Source organism: Grampus griseus (genome assembly GCF_964374135.1).
Source record: "Grampus griseus genome assembly, chromosome: 9".
In the NCBI taxonomy this organism is placed as follows: domain Eukaryota; kingdom Metazoa; phylum Chordata; class Mammalia; order Artiodactyla; family Delphinidae; genus Grampus; species Grampus griseus.
Genome location: NC_139003.1, coordinates 11,989,750 through 12,004,262, shown reverse-complemented (window position 1 = coordinate 12,004,262; position 14,513 = coordinate 11,989,750). Strand labels below are relative to the sequence as shown.

The 14,513-nt window shown below is 47.7% G+C and overlaps 1 protein-coding gene across 1 annotated transcript; it reads left to right on the top strand.

Moving 5' to 3' along the window:
* Positions 1-5,256: 5,256 nt before the first annotated feature.
* On the top strand, positions 5,257-8,835 carry LOC309826937 (anionic trypsin-like; the record flags this gene model as incomplete). The annotated part of the gene is given in 7 exon segments (XM_082661400.1): positions 5,257-5,296; positions 6,265-6,300; positions 6,303-6,423; positions 7,579-7,895; positions 8,267-8,274; positions 8,276-8,404; positions 8,683-8,835. Coding segments are annotated over 7 exon segments (804 nt in total).
* Between the last annotated feature and the right edge of the window lie 5,678 nt (positions 8,836-14,513).

The following is a 14,513-nucleotide window of genomic DNA, read 5'->3' as shown; positions in this document are numbered from 1 at the left end:
TTTTCTTTAGTTCGCCCTTTCACTATGTGTAGCTTTTCCCGTAGCCTGGCTTTATGAAGAAGCGATTCCCTTCACGGTCCTGTACAAGTTCCCGTGGGTCTTACCCGGTTTCTACACATGCTGATTCTCCTGGTCACAGGGATCCACATGTGCACCCATTTGATCAGATGGATCAGAAGTGCTGGTTTACCTTCCTGTCCCCTGCTCCCTAGGAAATGGGCAAATTCACCTACAAATAAGCCTTGGGCTGTGAGCATCTTCCTGTACAATGGCAGACTTTTCTCCTAAGGAGCAGTAAAACGCTGTGGTTAGGGGCTTGATTTCTGTTCCCAGGCAGACCTGAGCTTAAAACTTGACTCCACTGCTTTATCACCAGGTGTAACCTTGACAGGTTACACAATTTCATATGCATATATATAATATTGTTATATATAAAATAAGGATAATAATGATGCCAAAAAAGAAAGGCGTGAGGATTTTTATAAGCATGAGATGAAGTCTTCCATGTAAACCACATCACACTGTGCCTGGTAGAGACAAAACACACAATTTAGTTACTAGTTAAATGTATTTCTCACTGTAATGCATGAAATTTTACCATTAACAATTCCATCCTCAAGGTCAGGTATTGCCCTCTCTGGGAAAATTTTATTTATTATTATAATTGTTTCTCTTTATTTTAGCTATTTTAATAACAAAATTAATGCATTTTTTTGTGAAATACACAGTTTATTAAACTGAGGAAAATTAAAATCACCCATTTAAATAAAATTAGATCATATGTATTTTATCATTTATTCTCTTAAGCCAACAATATTTCATGTCAAAAAATATACTTGACATTAACTTATAAGAATATTTCGGTGTATTGATCCTTTAAATTGATCCTTTAAACCCTGCTTTAAATGTCAGCTTTTACAATTAAAATTAATAGCAAGGTAAATATCTACATGCTAGATGATAGGGTAATTTAATATAAAAAGCAGTGGTTGTGTCAATTTATTTCTGTTACAGTCTCAGCAGGGAATGATGAAAGCCCTGCTTACCCCACCTTCACAGGGCTGGCATCTTCTTATTCAGGTTCTCAACTCAAATACTATCTCCCCAAAGTACAGCTTTCCCGAACTTCTTACCTAATATAGCACTTGTGGACCCAGCCACCAGTTACTCACATTTATTATCACTTTATCCTATTTTAATAACATCTAATCACCATAGTCTGATTAAATATACAGTTGATCCTTGAACAAGGTGCGGATTAAGGGCACTAACTCTCTGCACAGTTGAAAATCCATGTATAACTTTACAGGTGGCCCTCTGTATCCGAAGTTCCACACCTGTGCATTCAACCAACCTCAGATCATGTAATATTATAGTATTTATTGTAAAAAAAAATCCATGTATAAGCAGACCAGTGCATTTCAAACCCCATGTTGTTCAAAGGTCAACTGTAGGCATTATATACACATTTTATATGTATATATACATATATATGTATATATACATTTTTAATTTACTGTCTGCCTCTCATAGCTATACCTCCTTACATATGTGTGGACACGAACACACATAAATACACATAGATGCCATGAAAGCAAGGACCTTTTGTGTCTTCTTCATTGCTGTTTCCATAACGCTTAGAGAAATTACAGGAACATCACAGGAATTCAGTAAATATTTACTTAGTGTTATGGACTGAACTGTGTTCCTGCAAAATTCATATGCTGCAGTCCTATCCCCCAGTCCCTCAGAATGTAACTGTATTTGGAGATAGGATCTTTAAAGAAATAATTAAATGAGGCCATTAGAGTGGACCTTAATCCAATCTGGCTGGTGTCCTTATCAGAAAAGATTAGGTCATAAAAGGAGAGACACCAGGGACGTGCCCACAGAGGAAAGGCTACATGAAAACACAGTTAGAAGAAGGTCATGTGCAAGCCAAGGAGAGAGAAGTCTCAGTAGAAAACAACCCTGTTGACACTGTCGACGAAAATAATCCATAAACAATCTGTAATAGGAATAGAAACAAGTTTTATTTGAGCCAAACTGAGAACTATAGCCCAGAAGACAGCCTCTCAGATAACTCTGAGGAACTGCTCCAGAGAAGCATGGTTTTCAACCCAGTTTTATATCTTGTCAGAACAAAGAACATTAAACAAGTCAGGGATACATTCCTTCAAGGTTTAAAACAAAACAGATCAACACGTACAGTGAGTCAGTATGTCCTTGGTCCCTGAGAAGGAGTCTTATCATCGAAGGAGTATCAGCACTGGTGTCCCAGGAAAAGAGGCATTTTATGTTTTAACATAGACGTTTTTACTTCCAGTCAATGTGCCCTTTTCTTTAATAATTAAAGCAGATGTACAGTATATGTCTGATGGGCAACAAACAGGCTGTTTTAGTTAGCATAAAATTCAGATTAACTCATGTATAAGCCAGAATGACTTCTCCATACCTCAGTATGTGAAAGTTTCTTTTATGAACACCTTGATCGTGGACTTCTAGCTCCCAGAACTGTGAGAAAATAGATTTCTGTGGTATTTTGTTATGGCAGCCCTAGCAAACTAATACATTGAGTAAATAAATATGATTCAGCAGAAAAGAGAAAAATTTGCCAAGCCATGTGGACTTCCCTGGAGAAACACTGTACAAAAATCATTTGAGTTCAGGCAATGTAAGGCCATTAAAAATGAACTAGATTGTTCTAACAGGGAGGGGACAGAGGCTTTTCACCTTTCTGCTTGAGGAGAATGGTGGCCCCAAAACGTGTGCCAGCTCCCTCTGCTCCACCACCCCACCCCGCCCAGGCTGGGAAAGGGAACAGATATGGTGGGTTCTAGAGAGGCAAGCCCAGAACCTGCTCAAACACAGTGGCCCTGAACTTGGACGGTCCTCAGTTTGGAGCTGTGTTGGTTCCTGTGTGGACTGAGCACTCAGTTCTGAGACTTGGGAGCCTTTTGAAGATCCTCCTGGACAGGTCGGCCTATAGGAAGTGGGCTGACCAGTTGGCTGCCTTCCAAATGGACAACAGAGTCTAGAGTTTTTAAAAGCTAAATGAGTGGAGGGAGCTCAGTTGACTGGGCTTACCACTGAACTTGACTTGTGGGGCTCAGTCTGGATCTAATATGATTTAGAAAAGTAAATACACCTGTCATTTATTAAACTCTGCGTATCGTGGTACAAGTCACGGCTGCTACAATAACAGCCACGTGGGTATTCCTCCCAGACTCCTTACTGGCTCTCCTCTGAGTACTCGTCAGTAGACTCTGGAGTCACTTAAGCAGCGTTAATAAGCCCAGGGATGAGACAAGGAATGACTGCAATGTGGACAAAAAGACCATTATAGTATAGGAACCAATCTTCAGATAAAAAGCTTCAATTGCTAGAGACTCCCCCATTCACCCCTCTGTATCAGCCTGAAGACTAGATAAAATGTGCAAGTAGACGTACCCACCTTCCTTGCTTCAAGGTGGGAAGCAGGAGAGGGCTGGGGAGGAGAAGCAGACTACTCCATGCAGCCAACCAGCCTATGCCCAGTGTGTGCCTCTAGCCTCTGTCTCACCCTTCAGTGTGTTTGGATCACACAGACCACTCCTTCACTACCCAGATTCAGTGATTCCCAGGCTGCGCCATTCAAGAAAATAGTTCTTAGCGGATAAAGAGAAATTGCACAATGGGCAAAATACCTAGTTTAGAAAAAATAATGGAGGCGGGAAGGAGTCGGGAGTTTGGAGGAAAGACAGCAGAGAATTTGACAATCTGATTGGAGCTGGTAAAGGACCCTGGGGGGCCAAGGAGGAGTTGACTAAGAGCTGAGGAGAAATACCTGAGCTGGGGGGCTGGGAGAGGGACGTATTTTTTAAAGAGAGACTAACGATTTGGAATCTGACAAAAATCTACTTTTCAGACCAGTAGGAGATCTGAAAGACTCCACTATGTAGCAACATGGTGGGAATGAACTTAGCTTCCATAGGGAAAGGTTCTGGTGTCATTTATGGATTCCTTAGCTGGGTGACCCTGGAGAAGTCACTTAACCGCTTAGCTTTAGAGTTTTCATTGGTAAAAAGGAGAAAATGGTATCTGTTGCCCAAGTCATGAGGCTGTGTGAGGATCAAATAAAGGGAAGGGGAGCCAAACGTTCCGTGGTAGAATTTACAGCCTCTGGAGTTGGCCTGCCATGCTAAATCCCACCTCTACAGCTTACTGGCTGTGTGACCTTGAGAAAGTTACTTCACCTCTATAAAGCTCATCTTGTCATCTATAAAATGGCAACCCCATAGGTGGTTGTGACAATAAAGTGAAAAAGGTCCGTGAAAGACTCACACACATTTGGTATAGTAAAGTGCACAGAAACCACCCACCATTATCATAATGAAAAGCCAGTGGCTTGATGTGCCAAGAGCTAAAAATCAACCAAGAGAATGTCTTTTTTTTTAATTAATTAATTTATTTATTTTTGGCTGCGTTGGGTCTTCGTTGCTGCGCCCGGGCTTTCTCTGGTTGCGGCGAGCAAGGGCTACTCTTCATTGCGGTGGGCGGGCTTCTCATTGCGGTGGCTTCTCTTGCTGTGGAGCATGGGCTCTAGGTGCGTGGGCTTCAGTAGTTGTGGCTCGCGGGCTCTAGAGTGCAGGCTCAGTAGTTGTGGCGCACAGGCTTAGTTGCCCTGAGGCATGTAGGATCTTCCCGGACCAGGGCTCGGACCCGTGTCCCCTGCATTGGCAGGCGGATTCTTAACCACTGCGCCACCAGGTAAGTCCTAGGAGAACGTCTTAGAGAAATAGACAAAGGAATCCAAAATTCAGAATGAAGAGTGCCAAGTGCTGCAGAGTCTTATTCAAATTGAATTTGGGCAAATGTGGACTGGAAATCAACCTACACATCTGAGCCTAGAGTAGGAGGTAATGGTTTCCACCTATATCTATTTTCTCTGCCTGTAAGGTGACTCCTGATACTTTGACCAAAACTCACCTCATACTGTATCGCGGGTGTGATAGTTGATTCTAAGGGGGAGCGCAAAGCATCAGGAGAAGGCTAGTCTTAAGGCTTTAGACACAGAAAAGCCCAACCAGTTGGGGCTTCCCTTTCAGACAGAGTCAGGGCCACAAAGCACCAAGCGAGACTCCAGGAAAAGGAAAGCTGCAGGTGTGTTTGTACGGGGTTGGGGGTGGTGACCCTCCACCCTCACCTACACACGCCCTCCCTCTCCTCGGGAGGTATAAAGGCTCTCCGTCAGCCACTCAACTACACTTCTTCACCATGAATCCACTGCTGATCGTTGCCTTTGTGGGAGCTGCTGGTGAGTCCCATGCGTTGCTTTGCACCCCATTTGCCCCTGTCCTGGCAGAGATACATGCTCCACCATTCCTGCTACCTTTCCTGTTCTACCTGTGCGCTGAGATCCTACCTTCCCTGTCCAGCACCCCTCCTTCCCACTCTGGGGGTCTCTTTAAGCCTCATTCTCTCACCTTCTGCCGGACTCCACTCCCATCCCCCTCATCCACCAGTTTCAGGGCTTTGTTGGGAGAGGCGAGAAAGGGAGACCAGGTGGGGACGGTTTGTGAAATGAGCCAGGACTTGAGGCTCTAGGATAGCTCCACGGCAGCTGTTCCTAACCTCGGATGCACCTGGGGAGGTGGAACGATGACTCATTCCAGTCCTATTAATTGGCCTGGGGTGTGGCCCATGCATTGACCTTTTAAGCCTCCCAGGTAGTTTTCAGATGCCCGGATGTAAAGCCACAGCTGCAAATCACTGTTCTATTGGCCAATAACCGTAACTACCTTTGTCTTGCGCAGTGGGTCCCCAGCCTCACTGCGCAGATGTGAGCTACGGGAGGAGCTGGCTACAGCCAGGGCTTCGCCGTCAGATCTTCCTACTTAGGCCGTCCCATCATGACAAGCCGGGGCTGAAATTGCAGTGGGGAGTAGACTGGTGATGAGTAAGAGAGAGAAAGAAGCATTCGGTGGGTGAGAGGACCCCATTCCGACCCTATCGCACTGAATGCACTGTGAGGGGGTTTCTTGTCCTTGGCCCCAGGGGAGGTCTGGGCCCGAGCCCCTGCAGGGTCCCTAGCTCTGTGCCCTGCAGGCACACAGAGCAACTCGGGAGAACTACCTCTGTGAGACAAGCGGGGGATGCTCCCCCGTGGCCTCCCTCTCACCACTGTGCTCCTTCAGGAATCCTAATTAGCAAGGTCCAGCTGCAGGGCTCTGGGCTCCAACCCCAACCCTCCTGTTGAATTGGCTTCTCCCTTCCTGTCTCAAGTTGCTTTTCCCACGGACGATGATGACAAGATCATAGGGTCCACACCTGTGCAGCACATTCCATCCCCTACCAGGTGTCCCTGAACTCCGGTTACCACTTCTGCGGGGGCTCCCTCAACAGTGACCAGTGGGTGGTGTCCGCGGCTCACTGCTACAAGTCGTAAGTGCTGGGCCCCTGGCTACAAAGCCCACCGCCCAGGGCCCTCTGGAGGAGCTGGAGTCTGTGTAGGGGTTGCTGAAGTTGGGAAACGATGATGGGGACGAGAAGAAGTTGACGATGGCAGCTGACTCGCAGGAGCTGCGGGTAAAATGGGGCACCTGATAGGAAGCCGCTGACACCCCAAATCAATAGCTCAAACAGCAAGGGCTGCGGGTCATAAAAGCAGGGACGGACCATTTTGCGGTAGGAGTGGCCAGCTTGAAAAGCAGGCAAGGGCCTCACACCGAGTAACCTTTGCCAGTTGGCTACAGGTTAAAACCACCTGAGATATGTTAAAAAAAAAACAAAAACAGGGCTTCCCTGGTGGCGCAGTGGTTGAGAGTCCGCCCGCCGATGCAGGGGACACAGGTTCATGCCCTGGTCCGGGAAGATCCCACATGCCGCAGAGCGGCTGGGCCCATGAGCCATGGCCTCTGAGCCTGCGCATCCCGAGCCTGTGCTCCACAATGGGAGAGGCCACAACAGTGAGAGGCCCGCGTAGAGCAAAAAAAAAAAAAAAAAAAAAAAAAAACAAAAACAAAAACAATAAAAACAGTTGCCTAGTTCCTATTTGACTCAGAATTTTTAGGAAGAGAGTCTGAGTATTGGTGAGTTCATAACTGCCTCTGGCAGATCTACTCTCTGGGCAGAGCTGAGAATCACTGTCAAGACCAAGGGCTTTCAAACCTGAGTGCGCGTAAGAGTCACCCAGAGGGCCTGTTAAAACACAGATTGCTGGGTCCCACCCCCAGCGCTTCTGATGCAGTAGGTCTGGGGTGGGAACTGAGAATGAGTTCCCAGCTGAGGCTGAGGCTGCAGTCCCGGGGCTGCACTTTGAGAAGTGCTGGATTAGCTCCTACGGGACGATGGTACTTAGCAAAGCGAGAACGGAGGGAGTAGAAGTCACCCGTGTAGTTCGCAAGGTGGCAGAGGATGAAGGATGCCCGGGGAACTCGAAGTGGCTCGGTGGCACCCACGGCCCTGAATGCATGAGAGGCATGGGGAAGGCGGCTGGAAAAGCAAATGGGGGAGCATCCCCCCCGGGACCCCTTCATGGCCTCCCTGACCCACTGCCCCTCTACTGCCCTGTGACATTCCCACACCACCTGCGAGCAGGGAAAACGCTGGGGGACGCAGGGATGTGGGCAAAAGGCCTTTACTGTGCTTCGCCCGCAATGGCCGCCTCCAGGTGAGGCTGGGAGAGCGCAACGTCGACGTCCTGGAGGGCCGTGAGCAGCTCGTCGACGCGGCCAAGATCGTCTGCCACCCCAACTCCAGCAGCTGGACTCTGAACAGTGACATCTTGCTGATCAAACTCTCCTCGCTTGCGGTCATCGATGCCCGGGTGCCCACCTTAGCTCTGCCCAGCACCTATGCGCCCGCTGGCACCCAGTGCCTCATCTCCGGCTGGGGCAACACCCTGAGCTCTGGAGGTGAGTGGGACCCTCACGACTTCACCCTCCAACCTACCCGCATTGCCCAGAACTGAGCATCCCCTGAGCTGGGACCCCTTTGCTTCCAGTCGCAAATTCACGTCAAGTGCCTACTACACAAAGGGCTCTCTGCTGGGTACCAGAGAGATGCAAAGTGTCAAGGAGTTGAACCCGAGAATCAAAAGACAGGACAGATGTAGCCCTTGCTATTAGCACCTCTAGGGAGGGGTCTGCAGTGAGCTTTCTGGGAGTTGAAACCCATCACTCCTTGGAGGCCTCTCCTGGCCGCCCTCAGGGTTCAGCACTGGATTGCCATCCTGTCCTGGCCTGACCCACATTTCCCTTTCCTTGATCTCTTCCTGCCCCTCAAGGTCAACTACCCCGAGCTGCTGCAGTGCCTGGACACCCCACTGCTGAGTCAGGCCGAGTGTGAAGCCTCGTACCCTGGACAGATCACTGACAACATGGTCTGCGCCGGCTTCCTCGAGGGAGGCAGTGATTCGTGCCAGGTGACTTGACCCTACCACTCTGAGACCCTGCCCAGACACACAGGCCCCCTGGGAACGGGATTTGATTGCCCGGGGCTGTGGGGCTGGTAGAGGAGGTCCCTGGGCAGTGGTTCCGTGGAGAAACAAGGGAGGCTAGTGTGCGTGGCATCTCTTCACACTGTGGAGAGATGTGGAACCACAGAGCCGACAGGAACGGGGTCTCGTAAGGTTCAGACTGTGTGTGGCTCTGGGTCCCTTCTTCTCTCTTTATAAACCTTGTCCCACCGCTTCCTCCCCAGGGTGACTCTGGCGGCCCTGTGGCCTGCAACGGAGAGCTCCAGGGCATTGTTTCCTGGGGCTCTGGCTGTGCCCAGAAGGGCAAGCCTGGGGTCTACACCAAGGTCTGCGACTATGTGGACTGGATTCAGCAGACCATCGCTGCCAACAGCTAAAGCCCCCGCCCCTCTGCCATCATTATGCTAATAAAGTGACTCTTCTCTAACTGCCCAGGTCTGTACCTGCTCCCTCCGGCCCCTTCACTCCAGGAAACATCTCCTCCCATCTGAGGTCAGACAGGGCTGTACCCCTTACAGATGAGCAGAGCACCCCACTTCCCAAACTGTCTTCCACGGCACACTGGTATAGCAGCATGTAAAGAGAAGGAATCCAGAAAATCATAATCAGGGGGAGGTTTTCTAGAGGAAAATCCATTTCGGAAAGGCTGCATTGGCCTTTGTGCTTCTCTGGGTCTTGAGTGCAGTGCTGATATGTGCACACGTAGGCATGGTCTGTAAGATCCCATACTTCGTCTCACCGCTACCCACACCTAGGGAAGCACCTGTGCCAATCACCTTGGCCTCTTCTGAGTCCCCTCCAAGCCCCAGCTTATGTTCTCTCCTGGCAGCAGGGGACCCCGTGGGCCCCTATTTCCCAACGACCATCTCATGTGTCTGAGGAAGACAAGAGCTCCCTGGTCTCCATCCCTCAGGCTCCTGAGAAGTCTGCCTTTTGTTCTCCCCATGTGATGGTACTGACATGAATATGCCATACTGAGTACTTTATGGGCACTTTCAGATTTAGTTCCCTCTCCCCTCTGGGGTGGTTATTATTCCAGCAGTACAGACAAGGAAACAGAGGTTCAGAGAAGGTTATTAATTTACCCACATCCCTCATCCAGCAAGTGGCAGATCTGGAGGGTTTTTTTTTTTCTAATTTTAATTATGCTTTATTATTTGACCTACATGCTATTTATGATTGTATTGATTAATTTTTAATTCTTTTCTTTCTTTTTTTTTTTTTAAACCCCACATGTGTTTATTTATTTACTTTTTTGGCTGTGTTGGGTCTTCGTTTCTGTGCGAGGGCTTTCTCTAGTTGTGGCAAGCGGGGGCCACTCTTCATCGCGGGGCGCGGGCCTCTCACTGTCGCGGCCTCTCCCGTTGCGGAGCACAGGCTCCGGACGCGCAGGCTCAGTACTTGTGGCTCACGGGCCCAGTCACTCCGCGGCATGTGGGATCTTCCCAGACCAGGGCTCGAACCCGTGTGCCCTGCATTAGCAGGCAGATTCTCAACCACTGCACTACCAGGGAAGCCCAGATCTGGAGTTTTGAGTCCCTGTTTGCCTGGTCCCAAAGCCCAGCCCCTGCTTCCCCTACCCCATCTCATGGGCTCTCCAGCTGCAACTATGGTCCACCAGCTCTGCTGTTCACCGTCTCTCCAGCTCATCCCCTGCCTCACAGCACTTCCTGAGGGATGCTGGTCTCCTGCCTGCCTTCTAACCCTGCGCTTAGAGAGGTCCGGCCCGTTATCTGATTCCTGGTTAATACCTTTCCTGATCTCTCACATTTTCAAAGTAGAAGGTAAGTTCCTCATCGTGGAGATGTAGGGTTCTTCCTGCTCTGCCCCTGCCTATGTTTCCAGCCTTGGTCTCCTCACCCCTCCCCTCCCCTGCTGTGCTCCAATGCTCAGAAGTCCTGGGGGTTTCCTCCAACAAACATGGACCTCTGACCTCTAGCTCTAGACACTACTGGTCCATCTGGTTTGATGCCCTTCCCACCCACCCCTTCACCCTCTTCAGAAAAGTCTTTGACCCTCTGTGGACCCTCTGGTCTGAATAAGGATTTTTCCTTCTCTTCCATGCTTTCTTCTATCACAGTTCTTCTCATGCTGCTGAATGTATATGGATGTATCTACCTTGGCCTTCAACCATGAGCTTCTTCCGGAAGAAATCTCGCCTTACTCGTCCTGGGAATCCTACTGATTAAACAACAGCTGGACTAAGGTAGGCACCCCACGATCGGATGAATGAATGAACGATGAGCTAGGAGTGGAGGCAAATGTATTGAAGAAAGGAAGAGCCTTCCAGAAGACTGGTTCTCAGAGTGTGCTCCCTCGACCAGCAGCACCAGAATCACGTGGGAATTTAGGAGAAATGCACATTGTTAGGCCCGACCCCTGACCTATGGGTCAGAAATTCTAAGATGGAGCCCAGCACCTTGCTTTCAACAAGACTTCCAAGTCATCCTGAGGGATGCCAGAGCTTGGGAACCAGTGTGGTAGAGAGACCCCTAGACCAGTACTCTCTGTGAAAACACCAGTCACGGACGTCTCTACTAACTATAGGCAGGCATCGTGATAAAACTTTACGTGTATTATTTATGTCTCACAAGAGCTCCATAAGGGAGATGTTATTTTATTTATCATCATCATCATTCCCACTTTACAGATAAGGAGACTGGAGTTTAAAAAGCTTCAGTAACTTGCCCAAGGTCCACAGATGTAAGGAGAGGGCGTGGGTGGGAGCCCCGCAGTCTGGCTACAGGAGATGAGCTTGCCGGAGGAGCGGGGCCTCAGCGGCTCAGGTACAGTGCCCAGCGGAGCCCCCGGAACTTAAGTGAGGAAGCCTGGGTGCTGGTCCCAGCCCTGTCTCCTCACATCCCGCACCCTTTAGCCTCTTCAGATTTCAGTTTCATCTGGGGAAATTAGGAGACAAAGTCTGGGTTCAAATGGGTCAATTAACGTACTTGAAAGTTTTCAAAAATTACACATAGGTGTTCTTTGCGTATCTCCTCCCTACATCCCAACACACAGCTTGAGAAAGGCACACAGGTAACTAACCAGCTTCCCCTCGGATCCCCTGATCACTACCCACATTCTTCTTGCCCCCTCAGGTGGCCACGCTGACAGTGCAGCCGCTTGAGTCTAACAAAAAATAAGGAAAGGCTTCCCCCTGCTGCCCAAGATGATGAATGACCTCACTCGGCACCTGCCTGACCGGTCTAAACTCCTTTCACCCCACCCCACCCCCCAAATAAAAGCTTCGCGGGCACTGGGGCTACTAACAGTGTGTGACACAGTGGCAAAGATCTGGGACAAACCCCATCAGGATAAAAAGTAGTTGTGAAACCAAGACAGGGTGGTATTCTCTGTAAGTCCAAGTCGGGTTGAGAGTCCCCAGCTAGATGGTCAAAAGGAAACGCTTACTTAGGGGGTAAATTAGTGGCAGGCAAAAAGGGTTAATAAGGAAAATACTATATGGAACTAGATCAAAGTAAATCAGTACATTGATGAAAGTTCCTCAATGTGGAAAGGGAACAAGGAAGAGGCCTTGCCACCTTCCGACTGATAAAAGCAATTGATGACCTTGTATTGGGCTACTGTGAGACCTGTCACTATTCCTGAGTTAAATACAGACTGTCTCCCCTTTTTCCCTAAATTCTAAGAGCCCTGCCAGTTGCGGCCAGCTCTCGCACCACCAGACAGCGCTCTGCTGTGCTTCCAGCTGACAGCTGCCCTTCTCAAGGACCAGCAGTGGATCCCAGGACTGGTGCAGAAGTGGAAACACCCGGGGTCATTTTGTGCTTAATTGTTTATTTAAATGCAAATTAATAAACCTAGAGATTTTGAGCTCAGAGTATCCTGGGGACTACTCAGAAATATGTATTTTTCATGAGCCTCCTTGGTGATTGGAGACTCACTGAGCAAATTCAAGACAGTACAACAGCTTCTTGTATAAACTGGTCTTCTTTGGAAGAAACGAGTTTGTAAATAAAACAAGTATCTTTTTTCTCTAGTGGCAGATTTTAAAATATCGCTTAAAGCAGTATTTTGCTGTTTTTTTCTTTTTAAATTTTATTAAGTTTTACTTTAAAAGAAAATAGATAATAGCTATGTTATCTATTTAAAATAAAATAGCTATGTATGGCTCAACACAATAAAGTTGACACTGAGAAATGTTAATTTTCCTTATACTCTGTGTCCTCCACTCATTCTTTTTTTTTTTCTTAACGTCTTCATTGTAGTATAATTGCTTTCCAATGGTGTGTTAGTTTCTGCTTTATAACAAAGTGAATCAGCGATCCACTCATTCTTAACAGGTAATCATTTTATCCATCGCTTTTGTATCCTTCCATTGTTTCTTCACGCAGCATCAAACAAACAGAAGTATAATTCGTATTTTAATAATAAGTATTATTCTTACTTTGTTAGACAAAGGTAGCATACAGGAGCCTTATTCTACAGCTTGTTTTTATCCAGTTAACATTATATCTTAGAAAGCTTTCCACGGCAGTATGAAACATTTTCATTCTTTTTTAGCATTAAATAATATTCTGTGTGAATGTTTCACAGTTTATTTACCCAATCCCTTACTAATGGGCACTTGAATTTTTTCCCAATCTCTTTGCTATTCCAAATAATGCAAATACTTTACACACTTTTTTTTTATTTGTATGCAAGAGTAATTACAGTATAAACTGTCAAAGGTGGGATTTCTAGGTGAAGAGGTAAGCACATTTGTAATTTTTATAGATATTTCCAAATTGCTCCCATGAAGAGTTGTATTATTTCGCACCCACCGGCAATCAATGTGTAAAAGTGTGTATTTCACCAGAAACTAGCCAATAGAATGGTCTTCCATAATTCAATTTGTCAATCATATTGGTGAAAAGTGACATTTCAATGCAGTTTTACTTTGTATTTATCATTGCAAGTTTTCTTTTTCCTATGGTTAAGCACCATTTGGATCTTTTTTTTCCGGAACCTCTGTTCTTTGCCATTTTTATTGGGCTCTGGGTTATTTTCTAATTGATTTCTAGGAGTTCATCGTCATGGGGAGATCAGCCCTCATGACGAGAATCACTAATGCTTTCCCCATACTGTCATTTATCTTTTGATTCTGCGTCTATTTCGCCCTGTAAGCGTGTTATCATTATGTGATCGAGTGTCCTTTTTTCTTCTAGATGTTGTCATAGTTTAAAAGGCAACGAAAGGAAGCACCATGTAGTGAGATGAGATGCAGACCACCCAGCTGGAGGCTCAATTTCAAGGTCATCTCGTGCAGGGAGAATAAAATATCTACCAAAAACTTAAAATGTTTCTGCCCTTCAGGGAAAAGAGGGAGAAGACCTTGACCGTGATCGCTTGGCCGTGTGATTGTATTTGAACGTCCCTGAGGCTGTATTCATTCAGTTCTCCACACCTGGTTCCCCCAGTGCCCTCCACTGAACTCGAATGTCTAAAGTCCACAGTGAGAAGTGCAGCAGCTGATGACACACGTGGTCCCCCCTCACCTCACACTGGTTAGAAATACAGCTCTCAGCTATCACTTTACCCCTGGGAAAGCCCTACCTCTATGTAGCTTGTGTCCAATTCTCCTTCAGACCACCCTGGAGGTTCAGAATTGGGCCAACGGGGCAGAGTCTGGGTACTGAGTGCTGAAAGGTGTGACCTCCGGTGTGGCCAGCATCGGAGCAGTCCCGAGATAGAAAGGGGCTGCTACTATGACGCCAGCTTGCAGAGGGGCAGATACCAGGGAAAGCGGCCCCTGATGCAAAGACACACGGCTCTGAGGGGCTAAGAAGGTCCTGAAGAAAGGGCATGAGCACAAGGAGGGAGCCCCCTGGCCTGGTTCGTCCTCCCCACCACTTGCACCTGGGGCGGTGATGTCACCGCCTCACCCTCCAGTGCCCTCACAGGGGCAGCTGCTCTGGTGGTTTCTCCCAGACTCCGACTTGGAGGGGCAGACGCATGGGAGGAGCCGTTTTTGTATAAAGCTGTAACGTTGTGAGGACAGGGGGGCCACAGTGATTCAACCCTACGGGAATCCTTTACAAAAACCTTTCTGCCTGTC